This window comes from Hemiscyllium ocellatum, chromosome 1, assembly GCF_020745735.1.
Source record: "Hemiscyllium ocellatum isolate sHemOce1 chromosome 1, sHemOce1.pat.X.cur, whole genome shotgun sequence".
NCBI classification, from domain to species: domain Eukaryota; kingdom Metazoa; phylum Chordata; class Chondrichthyes; order Orectolobiformes; family Hemiscylliidae; genus Hemiscyllium; species Hemiscyllium ocellatum.
Genome location: NC_083401.1, coordinates 149,915,344 through 149,934,230, shown reverse-complemented (window position 1 = coordinate 149,934,230; position 18,887 = coordinate 149,915,344). Strand labels below are relative to the sequence as shown.

At 41.9% G+C, this 18,887-nt stretch overlaps 1 protein-coding gene across 2 annotated transcripts in view; it reads right to left on the bottom strand.

The window, feature by feature from the left end:
- Window positions 1–18,887, bottom strand: part of cpe (carboxypeptidase E) — a 112,292-nt gene that overhangs the window by 34,247 nt on the left and 59,158 nt on the right. For both annotated transcript variants that reach the window (XM_060832780.1, XM_060832781.1), the window contains exons 2-3: window positions 10,079–10,275; window positions 2,198–2,365 (exon numbers count right to left, since the gene is read on the bottom strand). In XM_060832780.1, the coding sequence (XP_060688763.1) occupies window positions 2,198–2,365; window positions 10,079–10,275 (365 nt within the window). The remainder of the gene's footprint in view (window positions 1–2,197; window positions 2,366–10,078; window positions 10,276–18,887) is intronic.

Sequence of the window (18,887 nt, the reverse complement as noted above, 5' to 3'; positions counted from 1 at the left end):
TCATGTTCACTACACTAAATCTCACTTGTATATTGCTATACTGCTGTGCTTGTGTTATAGGATTCTGAAGCGTAGAAAATACATTTTTCCAACTGTCAGCCTCAGCAAATCCGACAAGTTCACTGTAGTGAGACCACTGGCTGTGTGGGACATGTTGGTAGTTGCACACAACATGAGAGCAATATAAAAAGAGCTTACCATGAAATACCCATGCCCACAGCAAGCCTAACTTCAATAGCAATTACTGGAATGAGGGAAACTCACAACAGAGTAGCAGTCTATCATTAACAAGAAACTCAGAGTAGATTGCCATTTTTATTGCCTTAGGCCAACTAAATGTAATGTATTCATTAGTTGTCAAGATGGACTGTCCTCCCACACCAGACAATGGTAAAGAGCAGAGAGGTGACATTGTAGTCACACCTTCCGACAAGAGTGTGCACATTTCTTTCTATGTTACAACTGATACTTACAAACATGTTATACAATATAAGCTGGGAAAATTGATGTAAATGGTTTGTGACTATTACCTAATTACAAACCTGAACAAATCCACACCAAAACGTATTTATTCTTCCTAATCAGAATATATTAAATAACTTGCAACTAGAAACACCCCATGCTCGATTTATCCACCTTTAGTTCTTTGATAATTAATTTTTAAAATGCGTCAATCCCAGATACAGAGTCTCCAACAGGAGGGAATTTCAAATTTCCACTATCTTTGACGTGAAAAAGGTACTTGGTAATTTAACTCCAGGATGTCTTAATCCTCAGTTTAAGATTGTGCCCTTTGTTCTGATGACCTAGCGCAAGATTTTCCATTGAAGTTACAGTACATCAAGTTTCCCAAAACAGCTCTCACTGACCTGGATAGGAAATTGGGCAGATAACCCACTATAGGGTAGAATTTTGACCGAAGGGTTATAATTGATGGTGCTGAAGTATTCAAATTAAAAATGTGCTATATTGTATACTTCTTGCCATTTGTACTCTAGAAAACGTTGAATTATCTTTGAAAGTGAAGACAGGAATTTGAAATTTCAAGTTCCTAGTTTATGAATGTAATCGCAGTGATTTGGAAAAGGTAGGATTAAGTCTGAGAGGCCAACCCCATGCTATAATGCAGCAAGGTCTTCACAACCAGTTACCAGTTGCTCCCAACATTCGCTTTTGCCCTGCACATTGAGGCAGGCTCCCCAACAGAGGTGGAAATTCAACCAAGAATCCATCAAATAGATTTAAATCAACCTGAGACTTCCTACTTTTTTTGTGTGTTTACATATTATGTGATATGGTGCATATTATACGAAGGTTAAGTGCAAGACGTGGATTATTATAAATTTTGCAGAGCATAGATAACTTATTCATTTTTAAAATTTTATCTTTAGCTCCGATGTCAGATTACACGCCAGTTAATCAGCTTCTTCTCGGGCCTCCACTGCTGAAACTTTGGCAACGAAGGGCAACCTCAGGAAATGTGATTTTTAGTGACTTCCTGAGATGTTGGTGTCTACCTTCCACCTCCCCTGATAGAGCTGACACCACAAAATAATAAAGCGAGGTTTAATGAAACTCAATAACCTCTGTGGAGTGGCCTACTGGAAACACCAAGTAAGGAGTTTAAAAACTCAATTTTTTTTTAATTTCAAGGAAGTTGAAGGAAATGGAAAAGCTGGGAAAGAGAAAATTAAGATTTAATATTAAGTAACCTGGTCGTAATTGGAGCTCCACCTGACCTAAGTGGGGAATATTGGCGCTCTGATGAAGGGTCATCAGCTTGAAACATTAACTTTGTTTCTCAATGCAAATGTTGCTAGACCTGCTGAGTGTTTCCAGTTTTATCTGTTGTTATTTCATACTACAAAATGCATAGGAGATACATGAGCCAACCCCTGTCTTATCAAGGCTGCATCTACCTCTCCTGATTACTGGAACAATCAGGCACTTTCAGGTTCACTATTGTCCTAACTCTATGTAATGTTTCTGGCTGTAGTGCTTTCTGTTGTTATCAACCCTATTATGTGTTAATGCTTTTGAAAGAGATAAAACTGGGGTGTATAAAGACAAAGACAATCTTCTGCTCAAACAGTCCCATACATAACAACATATGAAGAAAAGTTTGGGACAATTTATCAAGCTTCTCGTTAGTCAGGAGCAGCTACTTTGTCCCACATCCCAGCAGTCATCTCCCTACCTTGGAGTTTCTGTCCACAGAAAGCTTTATATTTTTCAGGAGATGGTTGTTAGGCCCTCCTTCTCTTTCATACACATAGACAATCCTGTCAAGATCGAGAAAATTTCTGTTGAGGTCTATTCCTTGTGCATTGGTACGACCCACAAACCAATCCTTCAGATCACCGGTCTACAGAGGGAAAAAACAAGGCAAGGAAAAGCTACATAAAAATATACTGCTGCACACAATCGAAGTTAGCTGTAAGACAGAAACCAGATATTTCTTGAAAATTAGGCAGAGGTATTGAGATGACTAGTAATTGTTTAATTGCACTTTTATTCTTGTTTTGAAAAAGGACATATTTAACTAATATCAGAATATAAAGTAGTATGAAAAGGTTATGGTGAAGGGTGTAGTTGAAAGGAGAGTCACCTAACAGAACAAGCTTTTTGTTCCTTCCATGCTGCACTGCGACAGAATTGTTAAAGACCTTCTTGGACAGACGCAAGTTTTAACCTTAAAAGGAGAAGCAAGCATTTGGAGTGAACACATAATCAAACCCCCTGAAAGACGGAGGCACTGTAAGAATTTCAATGAGGTCAGAGAAGATTGCAAGGCCAGGAATACAAGGAGCAATGAGGAACTAAGAGTACATTCATCAAAGGTAATGAACAAGAACTGATTTGTTAGATTTGGGAGAAATAGTGCCTTTGAAGAATTTAAAGAAGCATAAGATGGCCGTTTTGTCAAAGGGCATAAAGGATCATGGTGTGACAAAGCAATGATTACACTGGGAAAAAAACTACAATGAAGCAAGTGTGAATACTATTGGACTATAAGTAAAAGAGTTCATTGATATTAAACAGGATCAAAAGGAGGACAGGACTCCTCGTCATCGGACATGGTTCAGATCCGGCATTGCCTAAACAACCCACTAACCAGCTGTGGAGAGAAAAGGTCCAGAGGATCAGCAGTCAACAAAAGCAGACAGAGAACGTGGGAAGGACCTGGATGTAATGGACTAAGTTTTGATGGGAGAAAATCTGATGTAAATTGCCTCAAAAATGCAGGGTGTCACGCCAACAGGCCTTTGGGAATCCAAAGACAACAACATTTAGTCATGGAGGTGTTGTCAAGTATTGCATACATAATTAGGTCATTAGGGGGAAAGGCTGTGTCAAAAACAATACTGGGACTATTAAATTAAATCCAAAATTACAAGTGATGCATAATAATCCAAATTTAATTCATTGACATTTTTTCCCATGGAAACAGTGGTGGGGTTGGCTATGAGGAGAAATTCAAATATGAATTTCTCTTTCATTCTCTGTTCATTCTATCTCTTACCGTTGTAAGAAATAGAATGTACAGGAACAAAGGTTTCCAAATAGGAAACAGACTAGAGTAAAAAAATGTGACAAGGTATGAAGTAGACATGCTAAAATAAAAGTTACTGTGCAGTTAGCTTATTGGCTTGTTATAATTAGAAGATGAAATAAAAGCAGAATTGCCACACAAAGGAATTAAAGTAGGAAATCCTTCCTCTGGGAACATCGTTTTTAAGTGCCTGTGTGCAAAGGCATTGGTCCTGAAGAAAATGTTTGTAGAGCAGGATTGTGATCAGTGAGTCAATAGTGAACCGCTTTTTATCAAGGGTCAGGACATCTCTGCAATGTCCTGAGAAGCAGCTTCTGGGGATATTGTACGTCTTTCCTCATTCCTCTGGGTACCCGCTGACATTGTCCTAACCTTCACGAGAGAAAGGGGCCCTGGAGTGAGATCGAAGTTGCTTGATATCTCCCCCCACCCCCCACCACCTCTGCGCGCCTCTCAGTTTACAATGATGGTGGAGTTCAGGTATGTGCACATATCCAGCACAGTTAACGAGTAGACAGTGGAGGATTTTGTGGGAAAAGTCACGCTGAGCCACAGTGAACCCTGCGCCATGAATCTCACTCAGCAAAACATGACAATAAAAATATGAAAGTTCCACCTCTAGTATTCATACAAGTCTATCCAAGTGCAGAGTTAGCCTGACACCACCTTCATTCAGATTCTGGTCAGGCTGTTATTGTGTTAGGAACATGGTCGTCCACTAGATGGTGGTAGAACCAAATGTGCCTGACAACGCATTGTAAGATTTAGACACTTCAATCAGCCTGTTCTGACACCCCTGTAGAGCAGGTGGGACTTGAAGCCAGGCCTCCTGGTTCAGAGATGGTGACACTACCACTGCTCTACAAGAGCCCTTTAATGCTTCACAAACCTGCTGGTTTTCCTTGTGCATCTCTGTATCGTTCCAATTGTCATTTTCTGTGCTGCCAAAGTTAGCAGCTGCAAATGTGTTGCTGGTCAAAGCACAGCAGGTTAGGCAGCATCTCAGGAATAGAGAATTCGACGTTTCGAGCATAAGCCCTTCATCAGGAATAAGAGAGAGAGAGCCAAGCCGGCTGAGATAAAAGGTAGGGAGGAGGGACTAGGGGGAGGGGCGATGGAGGTGGGATAGGTGGAAGGAGGTCAAGGTGAGGGTGATAGGCCGGAGTGGGGTGGGGGCGGAGAGGTCAGGAAGAGGATTGCAGGTTAGGAGGGCGGTGCTGAGTTGAGGGAACCGACTGAGACAAGGTGGGGGGAGGGGAAATGATTTGCAGCTGTGATCTCCAGCATCTGCAGACCTCATTTTTTGCCAAAGTTAGCACAAATGGTTACACTTTGGAATAAGCAGAAGCTCTGGATGTAGTGTTTCTACAATTCAAGATGCAAATAATACAAGACACAATCAAAACCGAGTCTCCCTTACCTTAACTAAAATCCAGTCCTTTTCACTTAGAGCCCCAGTGCTCAGTGATTTACATCAGCACTAAGTCAAATCACTCCGAGATTTTAAATTCAAATCCTTTTCCTCATATCGCTCTGGAGCCACAGATGTCCCTATCTTTGTAATTTCATCAGATCCCACGTCCCTCTGAGTTGTCCACGCTCCTCTAACTTTGGCATCTCGAGCATCCAAGATCATAATCCCTCCAGGGCAGCACTGTGGCTCAGTGGTTAGCACTGCTGCCTCACAGCACCAGGGACCCAGGTTCGATTCCAGCCTCGGGTGATTGTCTGTGTGGAGTTTGCACATTCTTCACGTGTCTGCATGGGTTTCTTCTGGATGCTCCAGTTTCCTCCCACAATCCAAAAGGTGTGCAGGTCAGGTGAATTGGCCATGCTAAATTGCCCATAGTGTTAGGTGCATTAGTCAGGGGGAAATGGGTATGTTACCTTTCAGCGGGTCAGTGTGGACTTGTGCCGAAGGGGCTGTTTCCAAACTGTCAGGAATCTAATCTAATCATTAGCAGCTATGCCTTTGGCTGCCTAGGTCCTACATTTTATCTGTAAGTAGCTCCATCTCTTTCCCTTCCTTTACATCTCTCCTTATACTCTAGCCATGGGAGGACCAATGACACCAGTTCCATCCATTTTCCCAGCCACTATCTCTGACTGTAAATGACTGTTTGGAAACTCAATATTCTACCAGACCCTGAGCTGAACTTTCAATTCCATATCCTCTCAATAAGGAAAGACAACTCCCATAGCATTAACCAATCTTGATACCCGCTCCCAAATTCTTCATCTATGCCTCTTCCTCCTCCAGGACCAATCCATAGAATCCGTACAGTGTGGAAACAGGCCCTTCAGCCCAACACGTCCACACCGATCCTCTGAAGAGTAACCCATTCCTCTACTATTCTCTATTTAGCCCAGACTAATGCACCTAACCTACACACCTGAACACTATGGGCAATTTAGCATGGCCAATTCACCTAACCTGCACATTTTTGGATTGTGGGAGGAAATTGGAGCACCCAGAGGAAACCCACGCAAACACTACATAAACAAACAGTCACCCAAGGCTGGAACCGAACCTGGGTCCCTGGCTCTGTGAGGCAGCAGTGCTAACCACTGAGCCACTGTGCCACCCTCCTTGATATCCCACTTCTCTTAGCTCATTGAAAGCTCTGCTGGCCTGCTTACAAACCTGAACCAGGTTTCACTCACCAAGTGTGTGCTTTTTCTCCCAAACGTCAAATTTAATATTCTTACATGGTTCTTGCAATCACTCGAGGTCTTGCCAACTGCTTATCCCTGTAAACCTCTCCAGCACAAGGACCTCTAAGGCTGTTATGTCACCGGAGTTCTGGATTCTCATTCACTTGAATATTGCCTGACTGTGATTTCATTATCCTGGCTCAAAGCTTTGGAATACCCTCTAAAATCAGCACTAAAGGCATCGTGGGTGTATCTAAACCAAATGGAATACAGCTGTCCAGAAAGGCAACTCACCACCATCTCCTCAAGGGTGACTGGGGATGGGCAATAAATGTTGGCCCAGCCAACAACACCCATATCCCATGACTGATTAAAAAAGCTCAGTATCGATCCTTCTTTAAGAAGAATGTTCCTCCTAAAATTTAATTGTGCATGGAATGCATGATGCCTTTTCAATTTGTTTTTGTGCAGCTGTCCATGCATTAATTCACATAGAAGGACTTCATACCTTTCAGGCAGTACACATCCACACCACTCCCCACAACAACTGAGGGGGAACATCATTTAAGACTATTATTAAAGTGGGAGGATATCTGAGAAAACATTAGGAAGAGTTCGATTTATAATAGGACCCAGGCTATTCAACTGCAGGTATTCCATAGGGCTCACCTGGTATCAGAACAGCTTACAAAAATCAATACAGGAGTGTCCCCAAAGTGCCCCAAGTGCAAAATGGACGTTGGTACGCTTACTCACTGCTTGTGGTCATGCCACATGATCCGCAGTATTGGGATGACATAGCGAGTGCTTTGGTAAAGGTTTTGGGAACCGAGGTTAGGTTGGAAACGGTATCTCTCCTTTTGGGTTTCCCAAATCTTCCCTCCCTGGATGTGCATGGGATGAAATTGTTTAATATTCTTTCTTTTTGCATGAGGAAGAACATTCTAATGAGCTGGGTGCCAGAGAATCCCTCAGGGCTCTCGAGTTGGTGTAGGATAGTCATGGAACTCATCCCCCAGACTTCTTTACGAATGTGGGGCACCAGAAAACAGAATTGTTTTACAGAACATGGTGGCCGTTTCTGAATTATATTGATGTAGATCTAATCGGCTATATTATTCAGGGCCTTTGTTTAGCCATGAGGACTGTGTCTGTCAGTTTGGGGGCCTCTGGGAGGAAGAATCCCGAACAAATACGGATCTGCTTACTATTGCTCCCAGTGGTGGGGAGTTGTCTTGAGATTGCGCTGAGTGTAGTAATTTAATTGAATATCATTTAAGTTACCTTGTTATAACTTGGTTTAATTTTATTTCATCTGTTTATTTTTTTTTCTTCTTTCTCCTTGGTTGTTTATTGAACTGTAGTTTTTATAGGGTTTTTATGTTTCTGTACTCCGTGGAGTAGAGTAGTAGTTTGTTTTCTATTATTACTATAATATTATGAAGCTGTCATACTATTTCGTATGGGTTTTGTAATTTTGTAAACAAAAACTAAAATTCAAAGTTTGTGCGAAGATTTGTAGCTCAGGTGCTTGTTGTAGTGGTTCTGTTCGCCGAGCTGGAAGTTTTTGTTGCAAACGTTTCGTCCCCTGGCTAGGAGACATCATCAGTGCTGTGGAGCCTCCTGCGAAGCACTTCTTTGATGTTTCTTCCGGCATTTATAGTGGTCCACTATAAATGCCGGAAGAAACATCAAAGAAGCGCTTTGCAGGAGGCTCCACAGCACTGATGATGTCTCCTAGCCAGGGGACGAAACGTTTGCAACAAAAACTTCCAGCTTGGCGAACAGAACCACTACAAAAAACTAAAATGTTTTTTCAACAAAAATATTTATTATTAAAATTCACTTCTTTAATCAAGCTTTTCATCAGTCCTGCTAATGACAGCTTTGTGTTTCTCCAACTGCCTCTCTGAAGTGTGTTGCTGTATGTTTCTACATTGAAGGTGCTACATAATAGAACGTTGCAACACTGTTGGTACATAGTTGGAAGCTGATGTTACAGTGAGGATAAAGGGAATGAGATTGGATGTGCAGAGAGCAGAGAAGAAATGAGGTCAAACTGTAAATGGCACAAGTGGAACTCAGAGAGAAGAGAGAGAGAGAGAGAGAAAGAGAGAGAAAGAAAGGGAGCGAGAGAGCAAGAGAGAGAAAAAATGTAGAAAATGACCAGCATTAATTTTTTTTTAAACTTTAAAGGTTGTGCAAGGATGTGAGAAGGACTGGGTTTAAGAACCGCGAGGTTTTGCTGCAGGTCTATACAACCCTGTTTACACAATAGTTAGAATATTGTATCCAGTTCTGGTCGCCTCATTACCGAAAGGATGTAGATGTTTTACAGAGGGTGCAGAGGCGATTTACCAGGGTGCTGCCTGGATTGGAGGGCTTGTCTTATGAAAAGAGGTTGAGTGAGCTCAGGCTTTTCACACTGGAGAGAAGGAGGAAGAGAGGTGACTTGATAGAGGTGTAGACGGTAATGAGAGACATCGATAGAGAGTAGATAGCCAGAGAGGTTTCCCCAAAATGGCTGTCATGAGGGGTCATATTGTTGAGGCGATTGGAGGAAGGTATAGGGGAGCTGTCAGAGGCAAGTTATTTACGCAGAGAGTGGAGGGTGCGTGGAATGCACTGCCAGTGTGGTAGTACAGTCTATTAAGGTATTACAGTCTATTGTGGTAGTACAGTACATTAAGGACATTTAAGCGACTGCTGGACAAACACATGGAGGGCAGTAAATTGAGAGGTGTGTAGGTTAGGTTGATCTTAGATGAAGATAAATGCTCAGCACAACAGCATGGCCCGAAGGACCTGTACGGTACTGTCCTGTTCTATGTTCTATTTGCAGCTTTTGCCGTAGTCAGAATCTGATAGTCAGGTTTCCCAGCAGCAAGTATGGAACCACGTATTGTACAGAGGTAGCAGGGCCCACACGTATCTCCAGTTCATACTGAGTTGTTGCAGTACAGCTGCTATTGCCAACTCTGGTCTGGCTGGGAAAGAATACCTGCCTGGATCCAAACTGGAAAAGTGCAGGTATAGCGACCAAATCAGAAAATGATTGGTTTTGGCATGGGCAAATGGAATTTTGTCCAATTTGCTAAACTGCATTCCAGTACAATACAATTACCTTCATACGCACGGAAGAAAATAAAATCTGGGTTCTTTTTGTCAAATATCACTCATCGCGAGTGAAAACTGAATGTTTCTGAGCACAGTATTTCCCAGCCAAGTGGCCATCATTCCACAGAAGTGACATATCTGTGAGTTGGGTGTGAAGGCTGTTCTGTTGCAACACTTGGATTGAAGCCTGGAAGCTAACTCTGTGCGGGGTTGGAGGAGTAGTGGTGTTGCTGTCTAGTCGGTACTGGTCACAGTGGGACAGAGCTAATGGATAATCCTCGCTGAAGTGGTGAAGCAGATGGTGATCATGAGCGAAGCACGGCCTGATTGCGGGTAGAGCAGATGGAGGGACAGACCCACTCCCATGGCAATTGAAACAGCTAGGCCATAGTGCAGAGTTTGATGAATATCTCTCTGCACTTGGGGGAAGTGCTCTGTCCCTCCAGGCCCACAGGGAGTGCTGGAAAGCCACTAACTTTCATGGATTGCGCTCTTCTCACATTGGTCATGCTTCCAGAGACCGGGAAAACCCAACTGACCCAGTTTAAGAACTGAATCACTGACAATATGAAAGCACTATTATAATATTTAAATTACCAAGCCTCCTCCTACATAAGGATTAGTCATCTATCCCTTGTCCCTTTAGAAGTAAGGCAGATTCTTTCTTCTGTTCTTTTCCATTTTAATCTGACACAGCCGGAACTCAACTGGTTTTATTTTGGAGTTAGGATTCAGTCCTGTGTCTCTGCTTACCTGTGAAGCTGCTTTCTCAAAGCCATCAGGATTCATGGAAGGCATGATGTGTATCCGCGTGCTGTGGATCAAACTGACAATTGTTTCGTTTCCTTTTTGATATTCATTGCATAGATACTGTGCCAAGAAGACAAGGAGCTCTCTCCCCACTGCCTCGTTCCCGTGCATGTTGCCAACATATTTAAATTCTGGCTCCCCTGTAAGGCAAAAAGCAGATGGAAACAATAAGCAATTCTGCAAATATTCAGATGTTCAGCCGCCTCAGGAACTATTTAAACTGAATATTGGGGAGTTTATAAAAGGTAGTGCCATATTCAGCATCACCTCCAGGGATTTATTCTGCTCACCGTGTCTCTGGACTGCTGCAAATTATGCTGGACGTTTGGTCGAGACAGTTGATTGTAGGGATTTTATGATTCTAATCAATGTGGAAGGCAGGTCATTCACCGACCCCCTGAACAGCATCCCACCCAGACCCACCCTCGATCTCATCCCTGTAACTCTGCATTTCCCATGGCTAATCTACCAAGCCTGTGCATCTCTGGATGCTACAGGCAATTTAACATGGCCAATTCACCTAACCTGCATATCATTGGACTGTGGGAGGAAACCAGAGCACCCGGAGGCACAGGGAGAATGTACAAACTTCATACGGACAGTCACCCAAAGGTGTAATTGAACCTGGGACCCTAGTGCTGTAAGGCAGCAGGGCTGTCCCATTGGTTGATTGCTGTCACATGTATCGAAATACAGTGAAAAGTGCTGTTTTGCACGCATTCATAATGTCAGCCTAAGCTGCGATCAGGAAAGGACAGTAGGTGCAGTCAACAGATTGTTTGGCTCCTCACAGAGACTGTTATTGGTGGCAAAGGGTTGTGAGCAGACCTGAACCTCAGCTCCTGAGGTATTAGTAACTTGGTTATGGAGGTTTTGGAAACCAAACAAAAAAAAAACAAATCACATATGCTTATGACCATTCCATTCCCAACAGTATGGAAACAGGCCCTTCGACCCTCTGAAGAGTAACCCACCCAGACCCATTCCCCCTGACTAGCGCACCTAACACTACAGGCAATTTAGCATGGCCAATTCACCTAACCCGCACATCTTTGGATTGTGGGAGGAAACTGGAGCACCCGAAGGAAACCCACGCAGACACGAGGAAAACGTGCAAACTCCACACAGACAGACATTCGCCCAAGGTGGGGCTCAAACCTGCTGGTGCTGTGAGGCAGCGGTGCTAACCACTGAGCCACTGCGCCGCCCCCCAGAGTTAAACAGCCTGGATGGAAGGTGATGTAAAATGATAATAAAGCAGCAGAACTTTTTTTCAATATCAGGGAGCTGGTCAAGAAAGAAGAGAATGACAAAAAAAATTTCATTGAAAAGATTACAAAATAGTGCAATATTGAAGTTTTTGTGTTGCCATCAGTTGATTCACAGGGGAATAAACCAGTCTTCAAAAGGTAGTGTACCATAAGAAATAATGAATCAGCAAAACACTTGACTTCACAATATAGCAAGTCAGACAGGGTATGAAAAGAGCTGCTGATTTTCCCACTGCATGCTAATGCCAGAATAAACTGCATGCCCAGAGTGCCCAGGATATTGTATACCATGTTTACACACCAGACACAAATCCTACAGAATAATAGCAGCACAAAGTCAGTGGTTAACACAAGAGAATGGCCAATATCGTCATTGGGATAGCATAGGACTATTTTAAAATTTGACAAATCACTTTATATATAAGCAATTGTATTAAGCCATCTATATATTGTTGCATTCATAAGGAAAAAGGACTGATAATATCTAACATTCAGCATTCAACTTTTAATGGTTTTAAATAAAAGGACATTGCTGACTTAAAATAGATGCTATAATCACCTGAAAAGCCCAGGCAACCACATGGAACATATAAAATCAGCTGCTCAGAATTAACATTTTTAATCAAAAGGCATAGAAATTTGCATATCCTCTGTTACTCACACTTGTATGATTACTTCATATACTAGAGATTATAGGTTGCCTGTGGAGTGTTCAGTTTGAAAAGGATAATGGAGCCGCACTGCGGATATACAAATGAACTATATTTCAGCAGTTTGCTCTGTGCAACAGAGCAGAGACAGAAAAAATAATGTGTGCTCATAACAGCAAGGATACTAGAAGGTCTTCTCTCTCTCTCTCTCTCTCTCTCTCTCTCTCTCTCTCTGTTTTAATCCCCCTCAAGATCAAACAATGCCACTAAAAAACAAATTGGAACAATAACAATGATTCACCAAGAATGATTTGCCAAGGACAGCTAAAGAGTCGGATTCAGCTCTTTTGATCTCACACCTTAAAGATGCTAAAACAATTTTAACTGTAACTACCTCACCTTCCCACACATACCAAACACCACCGCCCCCCTTCTTTGTAAACTCATTACCTGCATATCTATGTGAGTTCAATGCTGTGTTTTATTACTTTTTCAGGGTAGCAGATAATAAAATTTCACTCCCACTCAAGAAAACCTTGGAATGGACTCTCCTTCATTTCTGATCTGGTCAATTAATTAAACTGAAGTGTATTAGTTATACACTGGGGAGAAAAATTGTGACTAAGCAAGAGAAAGTTTAAAAAAAAAGGGTTGTCATGATTCATCCTCACCTGGTTATATCGAATTGGATAGATTCGAAAATATTATTTGAAGCAATATTTGTGAAACTGAAGACATTTTTTTGATGAAATTCAAATTTAAAATTAACATATGTTAATATGCTACACTTGCATTTATGCATGACAAACTGATGAGTATCAGCACTTTGAAAAACGGCACGATTGACCATTTTCACTCAAACACGGTCAGAGAGAATGTAGCACTGATGGTCTGCCCTATACTCGGTCTCTACTTGCCCTTGATTGCATTGCTACTTAAACCTAATTTCAAAAAAACCATCTGTTGCTGTACTATCGCAGCTGCTCTCTTCAATACCTCCCGAAGTGACAGGCTGACAGCCAAGTGCCAACTGTAACAAGTTCTCATCGAGAACACGTTAAAAGATTGCTCCCTCATTTCACTGAGGAGATTTCAGAGAGAGCAGACTTTCATTGTCACAGAGGTACAACTACAACCAGATTTAGGAGTGTGAAAGGACAACGTTCTGCTAACACACCATGCTATCCTGTCCCCGACAAACATGCTTTTGTAATTTTATAGATGCACAAAGCCATGCTGACTCTCACTTATCAGTCCCTGCGTCTCCAAATGCGTGTAAATCCTATCCTACCGGTCTATATTTCCAGACCTGAAACCTTTCTGAAACAAAGGCACAACATTAGCTACCTTCTAGTCCTCTGGATCTCACCCGTGGTTACAGACGATAAAAATACTTCCGCTAGGGGCTCCGCAATTTCCTCCCTAACTTCCCATAACGTTCTGAGATAGTCATAGAGATGTACAGCATGGAAACACACCCTTTGGTCCAACCCATCCATGCCGACCAGATATCCCAACCCAATCTAGTCCCACCTGCCAGCATCCGGCCCATATCCCTCCAAACCCTTCCAATCATTTATTCATTCTCTAGCTATTTTTCTTAACTTTTCTTCAACTCAATTTATTGAATGGTCTTGATTACAACAAACAGTCTACTCAGCAGCTTAATCCGTTCCCAGATATTTATTCACCTTGCTGTTTTCTTAGCACCTCCTCTTCTGTAATGTGAACTGTATTCAAAACATCAATACATACTTCCATGAGTTCTCTAGCCTCCATTTCTTTCTCCACAGTAAACTGACCCAGAATATTCATTTAATATCTCTCCCATCTCCTGAGATTAAACACAAAGATGGCCTCAGTGATCTTTAAAGTGATCTATCACTGGTTACTCTTTTGCCATTAGCATACTTGCAGAAACTCTTTGGATTGTCCTTAACCTTATCTGTCAAGACTCTCTCATATTCCCTCTTTGCCTTCCTGACTTCCCTCTTACAAATGCCTCTACACTTTGATACTCCAGGGTTTAATTTTGTCTCAGTTGTTTATACTTAATATATCATTTTTAAAATACTTTTTCTGATTCAGTATGTGGATGTACCTACTAGAGAAAGTGCAAAACTTGACCTACTCTTGGGGAATAAGGCAAGGCAAGTGACTGAGGTGTCAGTGAGGGAGCACTTTGGGGCCAGGGACCATAATTCTATCAGTATTAAAATAGCAATGGGTAAGGATAGACCGGGTCTAAAGGTTGAAGTTCTAAGTTGGAAAACAATGAATTTTGATAGAATCAGGCAAGAACTTTCAAAAGTTGATTGGGGCTGGATCGTCACAGGTAAAGGGATGGCTGGAAAATGGGAAGCCTTCAAAAAAAAATGAGATAATGGGAGTCCAGAGACATTATGTTCACGTTAAGGTGAAAGGCAAGGCTGGTCGACATAGGGAACCACTGGATGACTAAAGAAATTGAGGTTTTGGTCAAGAATAAAAAGTAAGCATTTGTCAGGTATTATCAGCAGAAATTATATGATTCCCTAGAAGAATATAAAGGCAGAAGGAGTATACTTTAGAAGAAAATCAGGAGGGCAAAAAGGGGACATGAGATAGCTTTGGCAAATAGTGTTAAGAAGAATTCAAAGGAATTTCAAAAATATATTAAGGACAGAATGGTAACTAGGGAGGGAATAGGGTCCCTTAAAGATCAGCCTATGTCTGGAATCACAGGAGATGGGGGAGATACTAAATGAGTATTTTGCATCAGTGTTTACTGTGGAGAGGGAGATGGAAGATATAGAATGTGGGGAGATAAACAGTAACATCTTGAAAAGTGTCCATATTACAGAGGTGGTGGTGCTGGGCATCTTAAAACACAAAAAGGTGGATAAATCCCCAGGACTGGTTCAGGTGTACTGTAGAACTCTATGGGAAGTTAGAGAAATGATTGCTGGGCCTCTTGCTGTGATATTTGTATCAACTATAGTCACAGGTGAGGTATCAGAAGACTGGTTGGCTAATGTAGTATTAAGAATAGTGGTAACCACAATGAAATGAGGGGGCAATCTTTTAACACATTCTCAATGAGAACTTGTTCCAGTTGGCACTTGGGTGTCAGCCTGTCACTTCAGGAGCAGCTGCATCACCAAATACCAGACTAATGCCATTTACAAGTTCGTTGATAACACCACCACAGTCGGTCGAATCTCAGATGGTAACGAAACAGACGGGAGGTGGAAGACCAAAAAATGATGCACTGAGAACAATCTAACTCTCAATGCTGCAAAACCAAGGAACTCAATTGACTTTCGGTGGGATGTTACTCATGTCCCCCTACACATTAACAGCACAGAGGCAGAACGAGTGGCGAGTGTCAAGCTCCTGGGAGTGAACATCAGCAACAAGCTTTCTTGGACTCTTCATGTGGACGCATTGGTCACAAAGGCCCAACAACATCTCTTCTTCCTCAGGCAGCTGAGGATATTTGGCATGACGGTGAATCCCCTTGCCAACTTTTATGGGTGCACCGTCGAGAGATTCTGTCTGCATATATCACTACCTGGTATGGCAACTGTACCATTCCAGATCAGAGATAGTTACAGAGAGTGGTGAACTCGGCCCGGGCAATCACAAACACCAATCTCTCATTTACAGAATCCATCAGGCCAGCTGGGAAGCAAAGGCCACCAGCATTCTCAAAAGATCCAACCCACCCTGGTAATGCTTTTCTACAACCTCTAATATTGGCGTGAAGGTACAGAAGCCTGAATACATGCACCAATTTCAAAACAGTTTGTACCCGACTGTTGATAGAATATGAAATGGATTCACAAACTCTTAGCATTCACCTGTACCTGTGTTTTTGTTTTTGCCGCTGTTTACCTATTATTTACTTATCTACGCTGTTTAACTCTGTGATCTACCTGTACTGCTCGTAAAACAAAGCTTTTCACTGTCCCTCTGTACATATGACAATAAATTCAATTCAATTCAATTCAGAAAGATGGTAAGGAAAAGCCAGTGAATGAGAGACCAGTGAGCCTGACATCAGTGGTGGGCAAGTTGTTGGAAGGAATCCTGAGGGACAGGATTTACATGTATTTGGAAAGGCAAGGACTGATTAGGATAGTCAACATGGCTTTGTGCATGGGGGGGGAGGAGTCATGTCTCACAAACCTGATTGAGTTTTTTGAAAAAGTAATAGAGGACTGATGAGGACAGAGCACTGGACATGATCGATATGGACTTCAGTAAGGCGGTCGAAAAGGTTCCTCATGGTAGACTGGTTAGCAAGGTTACATTGCATGGAATGAACTAGTCAGTTGAATGCTGAACTGGCTTGAAGATAAGAGACAGAGGGTAATGGTGGAGGGTTGTTTTCAGACTGGAGGCCTGTAACCAGTGGAGTGCCACAAGGATCGGTGCTGGGTGCACTGCTTTTCATCCTTTATGTAAATGATTTGGATGTGAACATAGATGGTATAGTTAGTAAGTTTGCAGATGACATCAAAATTGGAGGTGTAGTGGACAACTAAGAAGATAACAGCAGAGTACAATGGGATCTTCATCAGATGGGCCAACGAGAGGCAGATGGTGTTTAATTTAGATAAATGTGAGGTGCTGCATTTTGAAAAGGCAAATCAGGGCAGGACTAATAGACTTAATGGTAAGGTCCTGGGTAATGTTGCTGAAGAGAGAGACCTTGGAGTACAGGTTTATAACTCTTTGAAAGTTGAGTCACAGATAGATAGGATAGTGAAGAAGGCATTTGCTATACTTTCCTTTATTGGTCAGAGCTTTGAGGATAGGAGTTAAGAGATTATTTTGCAGCTGTTCAGGACATTGGTTGGGCCATTATTGAAATACTGCATGCAATTCTGCACCCTCTCCTCTAGGAAGGATGTTGTAAAACTTGGAAAAGATTCAGAAAAGATTTACAAGGATGTTGCCAAGGCTGGAGGATTTGAGCGATAGGGAGAGGTTGAATAGGCTGGGGCTGTTCTCCCTGCTGTATCGGAGGCTGAGGGGTGACCTTCTAGAGGTTTATACAATCATGAGGGGCATGGAGAGGGTAAATAAAGAAGGTATTTTCCCTAGGGTGAGGGAGGCCTAAAACTAGATGGTATAGATTTGTGGTGAGAGGGGAAAGGTTTAAAAGGGAACTAAGGGACAACTTTTTCACACAGAGATTGGTGTGTGTATGGAATGAGCTCCCAGAGGAAATGGTGAAGGTGGGTACAATTACAACATTTAAAAGGCATCTGGATGGCTACATGAATAAGAAGTGTTTAGAGAGGTATGGGTCAAATGCTGGAAAATAGGACTAGACTTATTTAGGATATCTGGTTGGCATGGACAAGTTGGACCGAAGGATCTGTTTCTGCACTGGTATCTCTACGATTCTATGACTAGAACCTCAATATCTTTATTCATCTATTGTTCATTAATCTTACCAGCCTTACCTTTCACTCTAACAGGAACACAATGTCTCTGAACTCTCATTATCACGCTTTTGAAATCTTCCCATTTGTCAGACTTTGCCTGCGATAAGTCTTCCTGATGAAGGGCTTATGCCCGAAACGTTGAATTTCCTGTTCCTTGGATGCTGCCTGACCTGCTGCGCTTTTCCAGCAACACATTTTCAGCTCTGATCTCCAGCATCTGCAGACCTCACTTTCTCCTCCTGCGATAAGTCTACTCCAACCAACCTTTGAAAGCTCCTGTCTCATTCAATTAAAATGTGCCTTACTCCAATCGAGAATTTTAGCTTTTATGGAAGGCTTATTCTTTTCCATAACTGTTTTAAAACATATAGAATTACAAGCATTAGTCCCAAAGTGTTCCCCTATTTACACTTCAGCCACTCGCCCTTCCTTATTTCCCAAGAGGTCAATTTGTGCTCATTCTCTTCATTAAGTTTTAATAAAGAAAATTTCCTTGAACACATTAAACAAATATCTCACCATTCAAACCTTTAAAACTATGGGATTCCTAGTCAATGCTTGGAAAGTTAAAATCTCTTACTATTGCAACCCTGTTATTCTGACATATCCTTGAGATAAGACAATAGGCAATAGGTGCAGGAGTAGGCAATTCAGCCCTTCGAGAGATCTCTTAGTATTTGCTCCTCAATTTCCCTGATTATTGAGGGGACTATAGTACATTCCCATTAAGATGATCATGCTTTTTTATTTATAATTTCAAGCCATGTATTTTTACTTGCATTGATGTTTTAAACAAGTCAGGCAAGGGAACAGAGTGCAGTTTTGGTCATTGGAAAAGCATACAGATGATGCAAGTACATGGCGCTTTAGACCAAAAGAATTCATTCATTCACAAAAATTGACTTTCAATGTTGACTTAAAACCTAAACTAAAATGAGAGATGGTGTCACTGCTTTTTACAAATGAAACGCACAATGTCCTTCTCATCAAATCTGGGATCAAAGTAAAATAGTAGGCCTTGAAAGCTACTAAAGCAAGTAAATGATGTGGTGATTTCACCCTGTGCCCTTTTTCTGAAATGGACTGTTGTGTTGTGTAAGACAATGTGTTCGCTGATTGCACTGATAAACTCTGCCAGGCAGGTACACTCATCTGGTGAGCAGGCAATGCAGCCGACATCCAACATGTGCAGCATCCCATGCCTGAACAGTTAAGTAACCATTTCAAAATTAGCAGGATAGTGGGGAATGAGAAAGTTTTAAAGACAGTTGCTGTAGCTCACAAGGATCCTATTTCAATGATAAATGGGCTTGACTAAAGGACAAAATCAAACACAAACACCTCCTCATTCTTCACTATCTCAATGATCCGATCACTTTCCAATCCCAATCCC